The 20,277-nt window shown below is 44.4% G+C and overlaps 1 protein-coding gene across 4 annotated transcripts in view; it reads left to right on the top strand.

Annotated features, from left to right (window-relative positions):
• LMO1 (LIM domain only 1) overlaps positions 1-20,277 on the top strand; it is a 73,487-nt gene that overhangs the window by 2,896 nt on the left and 50,314 nt on the right. Inside the window, exons 3-4 of one of the 4 annotated variants that reach the window (XM_058027143.1) lie at positions 6,874-6,932; positions 8,398-8,580. Coding sequence is in view for 3 of the 4 variants with exons in the window: in XM_058027141.1 (XP_057883124.1) it covers positions 16,374-16,398 (25 nt within the window). In the remaining variant the exon portion in view is untranslated. Of the gene's footprint in view, positions 1-6,873; positions 6,933-8,397; positions 8,581-11,038; positions 11,144-15,799; positions 16,399-20,277 lie in introns of those variants that run through there. The other 3 variants (XM_058027141.1, XM_058027142.1, XM_058027140.1) reach the window with 3 other exon arrangements.

Here is a 20,277-nt window from a genome sequence, read left to right as displayed (position 1 = left end):
CAGAAAAGACTATTTGGTTGGTTTGTTGGTCCAGGTGACACCTTCTCAGGCACATGAAAGAGCTACACCAGCTCTCCCATCTGCTGGAGACTGATCTCAAGGGTCCTGATGGTGTGTTTTGTTACACAAAAGCTGTTAGGCCATAATTTGAAGAAGGGTAGGTAGTGGGTATGAGGAGCTGCACACTGGGGTCAGCAGAGCCCGCCCGTTCCCACCCTTTGCCTTCAGCAGGCTGCCCTGGAAGTTTTGCACCAGTTACTGGACCATTCTTTAGCTCCAGTCACTGGCATAACCCACATAAACAGAGAAATAAATGGCAAAAACAATGAAAGCAGCCACCATTCCAAAGGGGGGCATGGGGATGGGTGGCCAGGGTTGTTTTAGCCCAGGGTTACACTATTAGTTTATGTCTAGTCAGCCATCTAGCCTCTATTTTCTAATTAAATGTTTTTGCCAAGAGCCCCTAAGCATTTATGAAAAGTTTTATCAGCCACCTGACTTTTGCTTTGGTGCCCAAGAGACTTGCTAGAAGTGCATGGAAAACATGCCAGACCTGGATTAAATTCCAAGTCTCCCTAGTTCCAGTCTAGCTCTTTAGCTGCAGGACCTCCTGCCTCATTTCCAGAAGTTTTATTATATCCCCTTGTCCCTAATATGTGTCAAAGTCATATTTGCTTGAGAAAAGCATTCATCAAAGAAAGGGCATGTGAGTAATTATATCATGTTATTATTACATGTGGCAAATTAAATTGTCACATGTTGGAGGAAGAAAACCTGGGGTTTACTGCTCTTGCCTGAAATGGAGCACACTCCCTCAGAGTCCTTGTGCAGACTGAGTCTCTCTTGACTGAGACCTCCTCATGAGATGCCACCTGCGTTATTGTGGGCCTAATTGCAACACTTTTGTTGTTGTTAGTTGCACTTATTTGCTCTTGAGCATGTCATATTGCCCTGTTTTCTTTTTTCAGACTTAACACAGTGCTCCTGAAGCCAACTTAACAGAGGCTGCTCCACTGAAAGCTTTCTGAAATCATTCTTAAATTACGATGCATAATCACTTGAAATTAAGTCAATTCAAATGTAAGTTTAATTTGGCACCTTCCACTTAACTGATTCCTAGTGTAAAAAAAAAAAAAAAGCTTCAGTTAAGTACTTAAGATGACATTTAATTGGTCCTGAGCATCACACTACTCTGTGTAAAACTCTGTAGTCTTTAAAAACTTTAATCACTTCCTTTCAGCCAGGGCTAGATTTCTTAGGTATATAAAAGCTATAAAAGCTTTAAAGTGGGACCCACCAAGAAATTTGTTCCCAACTCCCCAGCTGTCCTCAGTGCCTCTTTGTACCTCTTGATAAGGGTTTCTTAGTTGGAGAGAGTTTAAAAATTATCAGGGATGGTTGTTGCTGTTGTTTTTTAGCTCTAATTAAATGAAAGCAGGGAAGCACCAGTAAATAAGCAGCTGGAGGAAATAAGGAATTCTCATTGCTTCTGAGGAAACCTTTTTAAATGGGCAAGAGGTTTAGCAGGCTCTTTTACTGCTCTCTGCTTATCCTGAACAGTTATAGCTCACTAGGCTGAAACTGGAGTACCAGAGAGAGAAGTGGAAAGTTATCCAAAACTGCTGGCTTGTTTAAAAGTAATATATACATTATTGTTAGTCATTCCATGGCATTAGATCCTGCAGCTACATTTCAGTTAAGTGTTCTTCCATGGGCATGTTCTCTTGTTTCTTTTTTGGCAGCAGAGTTTCTTTCTAACAGTATTTTAGTGCTTAGATGGCAAGCTACTTTTTATCCATAGAATGTTTAATTTAATAAGGCAAAATGTGATTATTTGGGTTAATTAGAGCATGTAAGAACTCTGTGTGTATGCACTTTTGATAGTCACTTTTAAACACGTGCTTGTATATATTGATTTATAAATATTTGAGGTATATTTATGCAAATTGGATATACTAGCAATGCAAGGCATTATAGATCATCTGCAAGAGTGTTGCAGTGTGAATTCACATTTAGGCAGTGAGCAGCATTCATTAAATGTCCATGCTTCAGCTGTGTGCTTGCAGGGTGGTATTTTTTCCTCTAAGGCTTAGCTATTAAATCCAGTGTAAAATACTGCAGAGTTGTATCTCAGCCTTTTTAAGTGATCACTTGACTCTGGTGACTGTTTGGTATGGAAGCCATAGTCAAAATATGTCTATTTAAAACAGATGTAGTCATTAGGAGGCCCTCCAAGCCGTGCTTCTCAGCTTCTTCTGAGTCAAACTTCTTCTAGGTCAAAGAATCTCCTAGGCAGGTTCAGAGAGGGATGATTATCCCCATTTCCCCACATGTCAAGTGGAACCACACTGCTGCATTGACAAGGGGCTAATGCCATAAAAATAGGGCTCATTACTCAGTTATCAGACAAGTCTGTTGCCATCCATGCTCCTCATTCTGTCTCACTCGTGCTATTTAAATGTGGAGCTAAAAATAAATATTAGTTCTTGCTTATCAACAGGCAGGGTAAGGAATTTTACTGCCCCAAATGCTGCCCAGGGTTACCTTTGGATGGCTGTTTGTTGCACCACACTGCAACAGCCTGGACAGAATGCCACAGGGAAAGTCCTTGGGGCCTCTGTGATCCCAGAGAGGCTGAATGCCAGTGCCCAGGGTGGATTTAACCATGGCATGATGAGCAGGAGGAGTGGGCTGTAATAATCTGAGAGAGAGAAGGAGCAGAGCCTGAGCAGGGCCTTGCCAGCAGCAGAAAAGATTGCTTTCCATGCTGCCCCAACCATGACCTCAGGATAGGGATTTCTGACTGACCCTGTGCCATGAAGCATTAAAAACGCAACAAAATGATCCACTGGGCTCTCACTTCTTGACCTCCCTGTGAGCACAGAAGCTTTTCCAGCTCTCACTGAGAGAATGATATCATTTCTGTAGTTATCTTTACTGCTTTCAGACTGAGCTTCTCACCTGCTTAGAGAGCTGTGGCAACCACTACCATTCCTTCCAGTTATTGCCTTGTTTTAGTCCTTGCACTTCTGTCATTTGCTGATGGGCCAGAATAATGTGAAATTACCCCTAGAACATTTCCTAATTTGCCATTTTGTTCAGATATCCAACACATTCTCTAGGACTAGGGGAGTTGCTACCATTGTGTACAGAGAGTAGACAGAAAAGGGATGGCGTTTCATGGGGAAAAGACTTGGAGGTCTACAAGCACAAAATCTCCTGGTCTCTCTGACCCTGTCACAGAAATCACCCCCTTCTCTAAGTGTCTGGCATGACAAGGGAACAAAGGCAGTAACTGTGGGTTTGGATATAGGTCTGGGTAGAGAAGGGTAGTCTTCCCAAAGCACCTCTGTAGGAAAAGCTCTGCATGGTGCAAACAGGTGCTGCCACCTGCAAACAGGTGCGTTCTGGTGCTACAGGGCAAGGTCTAGAGAGCATTTCCCATCACCAAGTAAAGCAAACAGTGTGTTGAAGCCAAAGCTAGCACTGCCGAAGAGGGTCAGTGGTGAGGCAATTTGGGTTGCGCCCCTGTATTGACTCCAGAGTTTGTCAGCATCACCCTGCTGCTTGCTTGCTGCCCATATTACAGCTATTCTGTGCTGCTGTAGTGTGGGACATTGTGATCAGCCTCTGGATGCTCCTGAATTAAGGCAGATCATCTCTGCCTCCTAAGAAACCTCCAGAACCCAGCTGCAGCCATAAAGCTGCTATCAAATGCAAGCTGGCTGCAGTTCAGAATTGGGGCCAATATTTTTAACAGCATGAAATTTTGTGGTAGGCCCTCTGGAAGGATTTTGCATGTGAAAAGTTGAACTGGAGCAAAATCAAGACTTGAAGTCCCCTGTGTGGAAAAACAGGTGAAAAAAAGGTTAGCTGTGTTTGAGAAGGGGAATGCATCTCTCATCTGTATTACAGATAGTCTGATGGCATTAATTTGGAAGAGGTGTATCTTTCTTTACTGCTCACAAATGCATTCTAATGCCATGACCTCTTTTGTCTGAGTTGGCATCAGCAGAACACACCGACCGTACCAATCTCATCAACATAATCAGAAAATAAGTTGATATTTTACACTAGTAATTAAATCCTAAGCTCTACCCACTTTGTAAGGGCCTGAACTTCTACATGTACTTTCATACTGCCACTGGTGGCTTTTTGTTTGCATTACAGCAGCCTGAGAGCAAACGAAAGGCAAGATCCAAGATAGGAAGGCAAATTGGTTTTGCAAACATGGCAAAGAAAGTGTGTGAAATCAAATGCCAATATTAATGCAAGACATCTGCTCTCTGTTCCAGTTCTGAGCGAAGTAATCCAGTCCTAATTATACACTGCTGTGTCCTCTACCAGCTAAGGAGAATGGTGCAGCCATTCTTAGTACTGGTGTATAAATTTCTTTTGGGATCTGATAGATACATTAGATGCAGGGGAGGCTTTTCATTTTTTGACCGTCAGTTGCTTTGGGTAGCACAAAGAGAGGGGAGGAGAAAGGTTGCAGCAGGAAAAGATCAAAATCTTCCAAAAAGGACTCTGCTCCTAGAATAAAAATTTTTCCTAGAGAACTTTCCCTGCAGACCTCAATCAATACTATTCTCATCTGAGTGCACATATTATTCATTAAGCAATATTGGCAAGATGTGCACTATAGTGTATGCCTTCATTAGAGCCTCCCCCTGCCTGCTTTTATCAGAACATCTTCTCTAACTTTCATCTTCATGGAACTGGTTTCTGTCTTTGGATTCAGAGAGAAATCTTGTAATTTCACAGCATGCATTTCTTTTAAAACAAACAAATACCAAAATATTCATCTCTCTGGTTTGTGTATATGTTTTCTCATCTCACACATTAATGAATCAAGAAGATTATCACCATTAGATTCACACTGAACTGGATGCTGATGAATTCAAGTGCAAAACACAGCCCAGTGCAACAGACCCTCCCTAACATGGGGAATAGCTGGAATTCCTCTGTTGTGTGTTCAGCTGCCGCACCAGATCCTTTGTGTGCACCTACAGCTCCTGTGCCAGCAGCCATTTTCCTATGGGCTCAACATTTTTAGATGATATGTTGTTAGAATGATGTTATGAAGACCTGACAAATGTCACCCACGCCAAGTAGAGGCAGAGGGAGCCACAAAACATAAGGGACACTGGCAGTGTCTTAGGGTATTGTTATCACAAAGCAACATGAGCCTGACATTGCATTGTCTTTTCAATTCATCCATCTCCAACTATTCTGTGTCAATTTTGCCTGGTCTCTTTCGTGCAAGGCAGCAAAGAAAGAAGCTATCTTATTGAAGAAGGGCACTGGGATTTTTGGACAATATGCTGTGGTCTAGCTCCATGACTGGGACCCCTCTATGTGTTGCTGCAGTTTAAAGAGCTGATAGTAAGAGATGATGAAAAGGCAGCTGCATGGCTCTGTCTCTGTTCACCCATCCCACATTTGATAAGTCTCTGCTTGACATCAGGCTGGGAGCAATAAGCTCTGATCATAACAGAGTATGTGGCAACAAGCCCGAGAGCTCCACGTGTCACTCCAGAACCAGACACTGTCTCACTGGATTCCTCCAGAAACAACTGAGGCAGATGCAGGGATGCCAGATTTGTCTTTCAGGTCTGTCTGCTCTACCAAGGTGAGAGTAAAAGGCAGGACTGTCTGCAGGAGAACACTGCAGCAGCAATGGACTTTGCTGTAGAGAAGAATATACAGAAAAGTCAATTATTGATCCAAATGAAAGCAAGGGATGTTATGAAAACACTGTCACTAGAGTTTTTTCATAAGTTTGGAGGTGTCTTTTTGCTGGGATATGTGTCTTAAGGATTAAAAAAACTGCACAGGCACTGCTATGTGAAGAGGTGGCAGAGTCAGAGTCCATGTGGTGGTTTGCTCAGAAAGATTGGGCTAAAGGTGCATCCCTGAACTTTGGCTGAACTTCAGTTTGATAGATTGAAATCTTACATCACTGTTGAGACCTGATGGACCATGCAAATGGAAGAACACATCTCACTTGAGCCTAGGAGAGTTTTGAGAGCTGGAAGGAGAAAGGAGGTTTCTATTAGGAAAGCACCTCCTCTATTTATGCTTTTTCCAGGGAAATCCAGCCTGTCCCAGCTCCATGTCTGGGCCTCCTCTAGAGCCTTTCACTTCGGTCCTTAGACCTCTCCCTGCCTGTCTTGGTGCTGGGGAGATCTGCAGTGTGTCACACCCAACCTCACCCCCAGCACTTTGTACCCACTCACAAAATCTTCCTGATACCAGTTTCTCATGTAGAAAGAAACTTCATGGATTCCATTGCAGCTGAGCTGTTCTCAACATGAGAGGTGCAGAATCTGCCCATTAAACTTCTTATGAAACAAGAAACAGTCCAAAAATTCAGCTCTTGCTACTTTTATTTTTGAAAAAAAAAATTCCTTTTAACTTTTTCCTATGGAGAGCAGCAGCACAACTTCTGAATAACTAATTTATCCACTGTAAATTTCTCTAAAAGGTCATTACAGATTGTAAAGCCTAATGGCTTACAGTTACAGCCTTATATCACAGTGGCAAAGAACTTATTCTCTGGAGGTTTTATTTTTGAAGCTTTCCCATTTTCTTCTATCAAAGGAAATGCTATATTTTTAATACACAGTTTTCTTTATTAAGGGAGAAGCTATATTTATGAAAATATTTAACATTCATTTCACGTAAAACATAGTAACAGAACTGAGTGATTTATTTTCACAATGCATAGGCAGAGAAGTAGAGCAAGCCACAGTTTAGAAATAATTGAGGTCTGTAGATCTCAGGTATGTATTTAAGTGGTCCTTTGAACTGCCACCCATGTTCTGTGTGAACATAACTTTTCAGAGCACTTGTGATTTTCCTCCTTTACAGGGCTGCTGAATTGTGGTATGAGGTCAGGCCCGTGGTCACTCTCTTCTGACACCAGCAAGGTAGGTGCAAGTGATTCTGAAATGGGTAAAAATAGAGATGTTTTGTAGCTAATTTAATACAGACCTGTGCAAATTGTCTCAGTTATTTGTGTGAATTCAAGAAATAAAACCCATGTGTCAAACTGGCAGATAAAAGTCTCATCTGCTGAGAAATCTGACTTTGAAAACAGCTGCTAAATTCTCCATGTGCAGAGTAGTTTTGGTATGGCCTGGTGCTGCTTCACTGTGGGATTCTGACTGGCGCACGTGACTTAATCACCTTCCTTTTTTATTTTGATTTTTTTTTTTAATCCTGTCAGCTGAAAGATAAAAAAACATATTAACCTCCCATGATGAAACTTTATAATTCCCAACACTGAAACATTAACCAAGTTCTTAATTAAGGGAGACTGAAAGTAGAAGAATGCTTTTATGTCATCAGCTGGTTTTTGCTCCAGTCATCTGCCTCATTCAAGCATAGGATAATATGAAACCTCACGGGTCTGCTAAAGGCTTGACTTAAGTATACTGTGGACTTTGTAATTTAATAAGAATGGGGCGTTGTTCTTAAGAAACTTCATTTTCTCTTGCTTGTACTCAAGTAAAAAGGAAAAAGTACAAGCAGCTAGTGAGCAAGAGCCTCAAGTTAGACCCAGAGGTCTGAGCCCAAGCTCTGGCTGCACAAAGGTGTGTTTATTCCTGTGTGCCTCTTCCCTCATGCACTAGGAATAGCAGGAATTAGTATGAGACCAGAAACTTCCCTAGGCAGAGCACAGCTGCTCCCTTTTCTCTGTAGTTTCTGCAGTATTGAGCGTGATGGCTTCTCGGAACTGCCTGGCCAGGGAGCGTGTGAGGCACCATAACTGAACAAAATCCAGTGCACATCAGCGATGAACAGGCACCTCAGCAATGGTGCTGTCTGGTTCTCCTCCAGCAGTGAGCTGTTTTAGTTCTTTGTTCCACAGAATGGAGGGTTGGGGAGCTGAAGCTTATTCCCAGACACTGATCCATGGCAAGTTTTCCTAGTAACTCATTATGGGGCCAGTTGCCTACACAAGTGCTTTTTAAAGGAGTATTCTAGCTGCTCTTCTCTAGTGTCAAGGTATTAAAAAATAAGTGTGGTGAAATTCTTCATATGAGACTTAATCTACTGGGTGAAGGAGGCACAAAAATTACTGAAACTTTCTCAGTCCTCTGAAATAACTCTCTGAGCAGATATAATGGAAACAAACACAGGACAATGCTTCACCACACCAGAAAAAGTAATTTACGTAGAGTGAGGAGCTTTACATTGGGGTTTGTCTCTTCAACTTATTAAAGCTGTAAACCTAAAAATGCCCATGACTGTAACTGCAGGATTACAGCAGATTGTTCAAACTGCAGGATGTGTGTTTGGGAATTAAATGTTTTGGTGGTTTTGGCATTATTTTTCTCCCCTTGTGTGATGCTCTCTCATGCGCCTACACAAGTGCAACATTCTCTCTAGATTTTTCCTTCCAGGTCTTTTTCATGCCCAGTGACCCCACCTTTGTTGGCTCAAGTGCAAACATCACATCTGAAGAACAATACCAAAGTCAGCCTCTGTTTCCTCAGTTTCTTCCAGTTCTACCCTTGGCATCCCAACAGTGACCTTGAGCTCCAGTGCATGCAGACAAACTTCTGCCACTCAGTAAGTCTGTGCATAGATTAAACCATACCATCCCTGTAGTAAGCTCAGAATTGAGGCTCAAGAGTTGCATACCAAGATTTAGAAATTATGGCTTTGCATCCAAAACGCTCCTTGGCCACAGTGAAAAAAGGAACGGGCTCAAGGACCAAAAGCACTGAGTTGATGCACCATGTTCTCCAGGGTCAGCATTTTTCAAGTGCTGCTGCGTTCCTTCAAAAGGCAGGAAAAAAAAAAAAAAGAAAAAAAAAAAAAAAACAAAAACAAAACAGATTCATGGAGTTAGAATGACCAAGTTCCTGTGGGTGCAGTATGTGCCACAGAGTGGAAATTAAAAACCAGAGAATTAACAGGGTTTGTTGTGTTACAAAGCTTGAAAGCATTTTTATCCTTATATGTGTGTACTCACAGAAAAACATGCTGCACTAATGAAAGACAACTTTATGTTCCCAATCCTATTTATTGTTTGTTGCCAAGCAGTCTAAGCTATGGGTTTGTTTGGTTTATTGTAGGGATGAAGAGGAGGTACTTGTGGGGTTTTTGACCCCCTTGGCTATAGGTGATGTGTACAAGGTGTGCCTTAAAGAGAGTGGGTAGAAAGGCAAGTTTAATAATGGGTATCTTGACAGGGTGAATGTGAAGATGGGGAACTGAGGATGTGACGGGTCCCATGAGATGATGTGCAGCACTATCCCCCCTGAAATCTATCAAAAATTCTCTGTCTACCCTCAGAGGGAGCCAGCCTGAAGAAAAGTCAAAAAAAGGCAACATGGTGGGACCTAAATAAAAGATAATAGATGAGCTGAGCTAATATTAGTTTCCTGATATATAAAGCCAAATGGATTAATGGATCAGCTCATGCATTGCCTAAGGAAACAAAAAGAAAATCTTCAATACTTCTGTGCACATTGAGGACATGAACAATATGGATCTTTAGAAAGTAAAAACCCAATTTGGGGGAATCAATTACTACTTCTTTTTTTCTTACCCTTTTTTTTTTTTTTTAATTTAAAGGAAGTTCACAGAGAGGTAAAACTTGGGTAACACGCCAGCCAGAAGCCATGCGTCTCAGACACCACAATGATGGTTGATCTCGGTTTGCATCAGCCTTGCCCGGGCTCTTTTTAGCATTCCAGCTCCAGCTAATGGAAATCAAGCCCATTATGGTAAACGTAGGAAGCAAGTACATTAATAGTGGGCACTGACATTAATTCAAATGGTAAACAATTCAGAACTGTTCCCAGTACATACTAGATTATGTATCATCTTACCTGCTGCTTCAGAGGGCTGCGCCTTTCACGGGTTTTTAAAGCACAGAAGATTGTCTGGCACAGAGTTTTCGGCTTTAGTAAACTATTTCCAAATTCTGCTTTGCTCCCTATCAGTCCCATATACTTTTTTCTGTATTGTTTTGGATGCGAGCACTTTTACTCCAGATCTGACACAGATTGGCAACGTCAATCTGTTCCTTACTTTAAAAACAGAGAGGCAGACGGGGCAAGTTTAGCAAAGGCAAGATGTGGGGGAAAAGCTAAGGCGAAGGTAGAAAGAAAAACTGAGCTTATTTATACAGTAACACGTGTGTTAGAGTAATGCCTCCCTTCCTCGGCTATGCGCTCCCCCATCTTCTCTCTCACACACGTATATACACACACACTTTAACTGTGCTTTTGTGTTTTGTCAGAATTAATGAGAAAAGTTCCCTTGCCCTAGGGGTAATTAGTGTCCTTGGAGTTAAATAAGCTAATACTTAGACACCTCTGGCACAGGCAATTATGTTTGTGTATTGAATAATTGATTCAAAGAGGGGGGGAAGGGGCTGCTAATCAGATCTGAGCATAATGAATTGATTTAATTAACAGGGGAATCTGAGGGTCCCTGGGAAATGTGTGCATTTATTCAGCAGCAGGAGAGAGTGCAAAGCACATAAATTGAGAGAGAGAGCGAGCGAGGCAGGCGGCAAGTGCTTTTGCTTTCAGTGATAGGTTCACATCTTTCCTCCCTCCCACCCCCCTTCCTTTGAATATAATTTTAGATTTAGAGTGAAATCAAGAGAAAAGCACTTTAGAAGCCTGGAAAGCTCTTGCAGTGGCAACAGCAAAGGGGAGAGAGGTTGTGAGCGATCACACGCGATTACATTAAGACAATTTTTGACAGCGCAGGTTGGGCAAGGACGGAGCAGGGGGAGCAGCCCCCGATATTGGCCCTCCCTTACCTTTTTCCTCTCTCCCCCCCGCTTCCCTTCTTCTTTGATCCCTAAACTGGCACTCGAGCTGCAGCGGCGGGGCCGGGGGCGAGGCGGCTGGTGCAGGAGCCCGGCTCCAGCTCTCCGGCGCCCAGCGCGGCCGTAGCCGCCGCAGCCCCGCTCCAAACTCGCGTCCCGGGGCAGCGCCGGGGCGGCCGCGCCGCTGCCCCCGCCTCGGCAGCGCCCCGGTGCCCGGCCCGGCGCCTCGCCCGCCCCGGAGCCCAGAGCGGCGGCTGGAGGGGGAGCGCCCCAAGGAGCCGGAGCGGCGGCGGCGGCGGCCGCCCTCGGCGCCCGGGACAATGGTGCTGGACAAGGAGGACGGTAGGTGGGATCGGGGCGCGGGGCCCGCCGCTCCCGCCCGGGCGCCCCGGCGGCGGGCGGGGAGGCGCGGACGGGGGGACGGAGGGAGGCGGCGGGCTCGGGGGAGCTGCCCCGCGCCGCGGCACGGCGCTGCCGCCCGGCCTGTCCCGCACCGCTCCGCTCCGCTCACAAAGGGGGCCGGGACGCCCGGGACGGCGGCCCCGCCGCGCCGCGGGTCGCTCTCCGCGGTGGCCGGGCCGGGCCGGGCGGGTGTCCCCGGCAGGGGGGTACGGCAGCGGCTGGCCGTGGCCCCGCTGCGTGCTGCGGCCGGCCGGGGAGGGTCTGACACTGCAGCCCCGGCAGCGGGCCGCCATCAGCGCCGCTGGCCGCAGCGTGGGTCCCCGCCGGGCCAGCTCCGCCGGCTCCCGAGGCCGCGGGTGCCCGAACGCAGCCCCGCGCCCCCACTGCGGGCAGGGCGGCCCTGCCTGCTTGTGTAAATGGCCACAGAACGTCCCTGTGCCGGGCTGGCGGGGGCTTCAACTCGGAAAAGTGGATGCCAGGCTCAAGAGACAAGTGGGAGATGCTCTCCTTCGCTGTTGTCTTTTTTTTTTTTTTTTCCCCTCTACCTCTTTTTCTCCCCCTTCCCCTTGTCTTTTGATCTGGAGTTTCTGCCTCAGAACGGGGAGAGCCTGCCCGCCGCGACACCGCCGAGTGGGACGGGCACGAAGAGCAGTCCCGGGCAGGCGGGTGCGAGCGAGCGGCCGTGTGGGAGGGGGCCGAAGCGCTGACAGCCGCCGGGGTAAAGGCTCGCTGCTCCGGAGAGGTGCGTGGGGAGGGAGCTCGCTGCACGCTCGTCACATGCCTCTGGGCCCTGGCAGAATCCCGTCTCCCAGCATCTTTTTTTCCTCCAGTTTCTTGAAGCCCTCTGAAGCAAACTGATGTAGTGTTATTAATGGGGTCTGTAGTGCTCCAGTGGAAAGCGCGTGTGTTGGAGAAGAGGGAATGAACTTGTCTAACTGGTCAGTGAGAGGGAACAGCAGAAAGACTTTTCTCATCCTTCGCCCCCTGTGCACTTAGGTAAAAAGGTTAAGTAATGGCCGAGGAATTAAACACGGGTAATTTCTTACTGGTGTGTGGAACGAGGTTTGTTTCTCCTCCGACTTTCAGGGGTAACCTACGTTGCGAGAGTCCCCTGAATTTTGCTCAGCTGCTGGAGGAAAAGGGAGGAAGGGCTCTTAACATCTCTATTAATACCCGTTAATAATAATAACCGGTGATGTCTTCATGGCGGTGACTCTCTGTCAGGGGGTGCCTGCCAGCCCGTGTCTGTTCCCTGTGATTGACAGGCTGCCAGCAGGATGCTGCCTCCATTGCAGGGGCGAGAGGCACAGGTGAGCTGCGAGAGGACACCGAGATCTGAAGAGGGTTCCCTAATAGGGGTGTTTGGGCTCTTTCAAGTGTCTCAGACGTACTCATTAAACACGAGGAGCTCGGGGCCGGCCTGACGGTGCTGTAAGGAAATGAAACTAGAACCCTTGATTATCCAGACAGTTCTCAACAGCCTCCTTCCAGGAGATTTCATGAGTGGCTGTGTATAAAAGGGAATAATGGTGGTGGATGGGAGAGGTAAAGAGGAAATTAGTGCGGGGTGCACTTAAAAAAAGGAGCAAAGTAGGAAACAATCCCCTGATGAGAGGGATGTGAAGATCAGAGCAACAAGGTGCAATAATGCCTAGGAATCTCCTGTGCTGTTGACGGAGTAGTTATGCTTGAGGAGAAATCATGGTCACTTTTAAAGATGCCCTGGAAAAATTGGGGACAGAAGGTGAGACTCAGAGAAGAAACTCTTTTTATGAAGAGGTCATTTTACCTTTGTAAGTTTCTTTCTGCCTGATTCAAATGGGCTCCACTTGCCCGCTCATCTGTGAATGTTAAAAGGCGATGCTGGACCTGCATAGGTTACAAATGGACTAAAATGGAAGCTTTTGCTAACTAAACCAATTCCTTTTGAAATCAAGCTTGAATGAGCTTGTTAATAAAAATGGGTCTGTTTTACTCCCATAAATGGCCCTTTTTATTTTTCTTTTTCCCAGAAGCCGGTCTGATTTTTACCATCTAAAAATCCCAGCGTTGTGGCTACTATCCAATTCTCCCCTTGATTTAAGAGGCTTTGCCATGTAGAGTTTTTCTTTGAGGGGTTTTCTTCTTTTGAGGTCTCTGGCAGCAGTGGGGGGTATTCATAGTTATTACTGCATAGAGAAGGCAGGATTTCAGGATTACCCCTCCCAGAAGTCCTGGAGCATCGCAAGGAGGACACTTGCTGCCTTGTAGATATGAGCCCCTGGCTTTTGCATCGCTGAAGGCCACTTGGGAAGCTGGGCCACAGCCATTGGCCTTGTGTAGCTGCCCACTGTTCCAGCTTGGGGCCTTAGGGCTGTGTGCCAGCCCCAGTGTGACACCAGGGTTGCCCCAGCGGTGCAAGAACTGCAGATTTGGGTTTCCACTCCAGGTTTGTGAGCAAAAAGCTTCCCTGGCAAGCGCGCTCTGTGGTGCCGAGAAGGAGTAGAGACTCAGTAATACTCTTATGTGGGTCTTCACAGATATCATTGAGGATGAAGGGGCAGGCTGAAAAAATAACAACAATAATAATGTTTCTGACTTGATGTGTTGTGGCATCACGTCAAGTTATGTCAGGGAGGTAACAGCATTTTGTATGTTTGAAGTGACATAATATAACTTGACTGATGCAACATGACTTGATATTAGAAAATAGTGGTCCACAGTGGAACTCTGGCAGGTATCTTCCCCGAACAAATGTTAGGAACTGAGAGAAGAGGGACGAGAGGGGTGGGGGAGAGAAAGGTTGAGAGAGAAAAACTTCAAGGCTCTCAATTTAGTCAGTTTCACTGTGTAAATCACAGCAGAATTTGCTGTGGGCAAGCCAACCTACGCACCGTGCAGCGCATTTATATATTTCAAGATAATGACAGTTAAGATATTTCTGAAATACGTAAATGTTTTGATCGCAAAGACCAGATTTCTGCTTAAAAAAGTAAACTGACATCAGGTAGCATGATTAATTCCGACAGATTGTGTTAATTGTAGTTGACTTAAATTGCTGTACAAATGTGTTGGGGGTTAGAAAACTTTTTTTTTAATTGTTGGTGTGTGAAATGAGTAAGCAGATAAAGTGTTTAAAAAAAATCTGTTTGCGCAGGGAGTAATCCAGCCTCTTTGACATGATGGAGCAGTAAAGGAATAAAATGTACATTGATCCGGTACTGCATATTTTTTCATGAGTGCATTATGTCTGCTAGTTTGCTCTGCTGCAGAAGTCAGCTGTGACAGACAATGGCTAACTTCATTTTTATCAAAACCTTGCCTTTCTTGTAGTTACGAAAGTGGAAGTTGAAATGTACCATATATTTTGGGGTAAGTCTGTCCTTTTTGAAGGTGGCGGGGTTGAACAGTACACAGAAGGAAGGATGGAACGTTTTTGGAGTTCACCATTTTCTGATGGAGGCCAGTAGTTATTGCAAGTGGTAAAGTGCCTCAAATCTAAAAAAGGCTGTGGCTTTGTTAGTTTTTGCATGGATCCTTTTAACTATTAGACTTTAATCTTTGGGATAGAGTCCTCCTCCTTTCTAGCTTGTGACACTTCCTAAAAGAAAGTGATTATTTATGGTGGTTGCACTCTTACGCTAAAATGCGTATTCAGCACTTGCAAACTAGTATCACCAGGAAACAGGAGTTGTTGGAAGCACTGGATGAAAACAGCTCAATGTAAACTGATACATTTAACATCAAATATTCTCAAGGACTGTTAGGATTAAGTATTGTGAATGAAGGGGGAAGGAAAAGCCACTTCAGCTGGGGATAAGGAATCTAATTAAAAATCGGTATTGAGGATATATAACTTGAGCCTGCTATCATGCTTTTTAGAGTACTGTTGTATCAGTTGTAAAGGGGAGGAGGAAGTCTCATTAAAGCAGAAATGAAATGTTTTCTCAGATTAAAAGACTGAGATGAGTGAAACGGTGCTGTTGATCTTGGTAGCGAAGTGTCTGATCCCGCAATCCTTGCGAGAGCCAGTGGAGGCAACAGATGACTTGTCTGGAAAAGGAATGAGAGTTGCAGGATGTAGGATAAAAAACGTGGGGCCCCAAGTTGTCATTTTATATCTGAGCATTGATGGCATTTCTGAAAAGTGGAGCAAACCTGTTAAGTGTTTGTATCGCTTCTGATTAGGTAAATTCATTTTAATATCGACCCAGTGAAAGTGGAGCTGCGTTCTCCGGAGTAGTACACCCTGAAACCAATACGCAACGCGTGAAAACAAACCCAAAATGTTTGCGCAGAAAATCCGTATCAAGTTTTAGGTCACCAGAGATGTGTGAAATGTAGCTGGGAGAGCCGCGGGGGCTGGCGTAACATCAGCTGCGGAGAGTTGAGAGCCTCTGACCTGGCCGAGCTGCTGCGGGGCGCCGGACACAATCCGTGCTCGCAGGGAGCGGGGCTGGATCAGAGCCGGAGCATCCCCTTGCCCCGGCCCGGAGCACACGGCGGCGGCGGCGCAGGTGGCCCCGCGTCCGGCGGCACCTGGGCGGGGGCCGGGCGGGCTGCAGGTGGTGCTGCTGAGCCGGGAAGCCGCGCTCCGCCAGGAAATCCCGGCAGGAGCTCCGGAGGGGGCCCTGCGAAACGCGTGCATTTATTCATCGCAAGTGTGCAAGGCTCGCCAATTGAGAGGCAGAGGCAGCGCTGGTCGGGCTTAGGTATTCTAGCCTCTGCGAATGTAATTTCGGATTTGGATTCAGCTTAAATCCAAAGGGAAAACACTTTATAAGGCTGAAAGCTGTGTAGTTGCAACAGCCAGGGTTATGAGCTATCAAAGGCAATTACATTAAAATAGATTATACTGTGTAAATTGAGCCATTTAGAAGGTGAGAACCAAAGAAACAGCTCTGATCCCCCTTCCTTCTAAATTGCAGTTTTAGTTCCTTGCAATTCTGAGGCACAAAAGTAGGTGAGACTGCTTTTGTATCTGCAAAGTGCTTTATTTCTGAGTGTAATTCTAACTGAGTGCAATCTAGGTTAAAAGCTGGACAACTGGGTAATTAGAGCTCACTTGCTGCTAAAGGACGATCAGCTGTACCGTAGCTCATTTGTGTTCCCAGAGACTTGCTCTCCTCTCCCCTGAGCGGAGGCTGCTGGAGAAGAAGCATCTGTGCCCGGACTTTTCTTGATTGCGGAGATGATGGTGCTGGACAAGGAGGACGGTAGGTGGGCTGAGATTGTGTAAGCCTGTGCTCGGTGTCTTCTGTGTGCTGCTAATGTAGAAATAAATAGTTTTGAAACAGACGTGCGCTGTGCATTTCAGAGCGTTCTGCGCTGAGTTTCTGATGCTTTTCTCTTGTGTAGGTAAAAGCGTGCTTGCTCTTTATTTTTTTTTAATCTCATTGCTGACATGATCGGACAGCCAAGAACGGTTTACTCCAGGCTCTGTTTGCTGAAGGACATAGCAGAAACAGCTTGATTTTTTCTTTTTAAATATCTATGTAGATTTTTCTTTCTGCAAGTTACTCTGATATATCCATTTTAGCCTGTTTGTTTTAACAGCTTTTATTGTAAATCTAATTTTGAGATTTTTCTTTCCCTTTCATTTGCATGCCATTTAGGTCTCTTTAATGTGCGCCTTTAATATCTATTTCTCACAGCTTTTCTTCATAGCTATAAACATAATGACAATAAGCTAATAAGCCTCTGTGGCAAAAAGGAAAAAAAAGTGTTGGTTTATGCTACGAATCTACTCCCTTCTTTTAATAGCAGAAGTGGTGGTTCATTTGGAATGTAATTTCATGAATGAAGCTGAAGGAGAGCTGGACTGATTTTAGAACTTCACATATGCTTATTTTTTTAAGCTGACTAGTCCTTATCAAGGATGCTTCAGGGGAACAAATTGATGTGAGGAAGATCAGTGTTAGTTAGCAGCCTGAATGACCTGATGCTATCTTTTGCACATTGCCTGCCAGGGTGTGCAACTTAACTGCTCAGTCATCAGTAGTTTCTGGGATGAAGGTGGTAAGTTCAATCACAACTTTTTAATGAGGTGGTTGGTTGTTTTTGCGGAGGCTGTTTTGTGGCTTAGGTCTTTCCTTATAGTTTGTACACTGAAAGCAAGGATGAAAACTGAGGCAGAGCAGAAGGCTTCTGCAGCCATCCACATGGACTTCCATCCATGGCGCTGCCTCTTGCCAAGGACCTCCGCCTTGGTGGCACTTTGTGCGTGGAAAGTGGGACCTGCATCATAACTTTTAGCAGGCATTTCTACCTGTTATCTCCTTATTTCATTCCACCTGTATAAATGGATGAAGTGGGCCATGTAATGGACTTCCCTGATCTTTTAAAATTTATTTCGTGAACCTCTTTTAAAGTGTTAAAAAAAAAAAGTCATAGGCTGTTGCCATTGGAAAATAAGAGAAATTACTGAATATTTAAGACTGTAGACAGGAAATAGCTTTTCACAGGGAGCAAAAGAGCTTGGAGAAATTGGAAGTTGGGCATTTTGGCAGTAGCATTGATTTTACTTGAATATATATATATTACTTTTTAAAATATTTATGAGAAAAATAACTTGTAATTCAAAGTCACTTACTTTCCTGTGTCGGAGTCATGCTAACTGTATTTTGTGACTAGTACTGAAAGCTGCTCAGTGCTATTAAGTTGAAATTATATTATTTTTATTCCACAACCCATATCTGTCTTCTAGTATTTTACAACTGAATTAGTACTGCACTGCAGAATAATTAGGAAGCCTCGACTATTGAAAGACCAGAAGTCTTCTAAAGTTTCTCTTCCCTCTCTCTTTTCCTTGCCTCCCAAAAAAGGGAGTATTTTAGACCTAGCATCTTACCTCATTGTAAGTTTGATTTCTAAAATTCTCTTTCTGGCATGTTCACGCATGTAGAATTTTAATCTAGTTTCTAGGATGGCATGTGAGGTTTTGTTCCATGAAGCATTTGGGACTATGAAAAAAAAGGTGAGCTTTTCACAAAGACTTAACACCTTTAAAATATGAGACCAAGCAGAAATGCATCATTTTCAGTGCCCCCCTGTATGCAGATTCAATCAGATTTGGACTAAGAGTTGACCAATATGAGATCAAAGTCCCTGTATAAGTTGTCATGCCATTCTGAATTTATTCCGTGCTAATTAAGTTGGCATCTCAAAACTGTGAAATAATCTTATTTGTGGGGAGAAAAAAACCTAAATCATGGGCTTTATTTCTGTTAAAATATTGTAAGTTCCTTTGTTAACACAGTAGAATTTGAAAAATAAACGAGTAGATGTGGAGCATCTGTTACACATCTTCTAGATCAGCTCTGCAGTTGACTGGCCTGTGGATAAAAGACACGCTAAGTGCTTGAGTATTGCTTATGCTGGGAAAACAAATGAAGCTAACAGGGTTTCAAAGGCTTTGAAGCAGTGTCACTCTCAGAGGTGTTCAGTTGTTTTCTTTGGCAATATAAGTTGAAGCAAGCTAGTTTACTTTATTAGAGGCATAAGGCTACTCTTGTAACCTTCCTCTGACTAAGATGAATTTGGCTGACTGACCTTATTTCTTGCTGGACCACACGTGTTGTGCTGGGTTTGGGTTTTTGGTTTTTTTTTTTCCCCTCCTTAGGATTCATCTCTTTTAAAGGGTGGCAGCATTTTCTGTATTTTGTTAAATCTCCCTTTTCAATTTGTGCCTCCGTACAGAACTATGTTCTGCTATGATGGAGCAATGCAAATCAAGTAGAATAGCCCAAATTAATTCTTCACATTGGCGGCAGTATGATTGCCTGCATGGAATCAATAATGCATCATAGAGGGATCAAATTTTGGAGTATAATGTGTGAATAATGCTTGACACAAAACAAAAATTCAGTCATCATAATAGCAATTAGGAAAAAGCTGCAGCTTATCCCAGCTGTAATCTCTGCTAACAATGAAGCACAGCCTGGTAATCAGCATGTATGGTATGAAATGCACTAATAGAAATCAGGGCTCTTTGTTATGTGTGTGGGGGGTGAAAGTTTCCTTTTCAGCTAACTTGTGCTGTGTTAACCAGACATGGCATCCTTCAACCAAATTGTGGAGTGTGTGTGCACTTGTAAAAACACTGATCAGCTGCGTGTTCATCCCGATGTTTGCATAGACAGGAGCCCCCCAAATCACGGGTCCTTTGTGTTTTTGAGCAGAACTCTGATTAAACAGATCACAACAGCAGGCTGAGTAAAATATCAGAGGACTCCATTAAACATGTACCTTGGTTTTATCTAGAAAGAAAATTTCATCGTTTCTTTAAAAATTAAAAGAAAAATGTGGATACTCAGTGGTTGAGTGCACTGGGGTTGGAGAATGGGTCTAAGGTTGATGGGAGGTATTTAGGGAAATGAATATTAGGTAATTGGAAACTGGATTAGTGGCAGCAGTTGCGTTCCTTGTTGTGTGAAAGCCCATCTTGCCCCACGCAGAAGGTAAAAAAACCACAGCATTTGGAATTGGAAAAGCAGAGAAATGGATTGTATAACATCAGTGACAGGACTTGTGCCACAGAGCCCTGCCAGGACAGCGGGGCTGTGGGCTGGCTTCACAAGGGACTGTGCCAGCTGCCATATGGAGGTGCCTATAGATAGGTAGATGGATATGGAGAGACACCTATCTCCAGCCACACAGGTCCAGGCAATCCTGTTCCATGGATAAAAATTGTGATACACAGAAATTGTGCCACGTAGCTGTTCTGCATGCTGCTGGTGTCTTTTGTTTTCCTTCGAGCTTACCTTTCTCAGGCGTGCCTGGTGAGGAGTCATGCAGAGAGAGAAAGGGAGATGGCACAGTGGCTTTTCCTCATGAGACATGGAATTTAACTTTTCTGTTGCCTAATGTTCCTGAAGCTCTTTCTCTTTTTCCTTTTTATCTCCTGTGCCACTCTACCTCAGACCTTCTCCATGGTCCACTGATGTCTAGCTTGCCATGTATGAGGAATTCCTACACATCTTCCCACACATCAGCTTATTCAAAAGCTGACTTATAAAGGTTACCAAAGACCTTATGCTTGCCTATTTAGCTGAGTTACCTGTTGGTTTTTTAAGGGCTTGATCTTCACACATGTG

Source organism: Melospiza georgiana, chromosome 6, assembly GCF_028018845.1.
Source record: "Melospiza georgiana isolate bMelGeo1 chromosome 6, bMelGeo1.pri, whole genome shotgun sequence".
NCBI lineage: Eukaryota > Metazoa > Chordata > Aves > Passeriformes > Passerellidae > Melospiza > Melospiza georgiana.
This window is presented reverse-complemented; position numbering and strand designations above follow the sequence as displayed.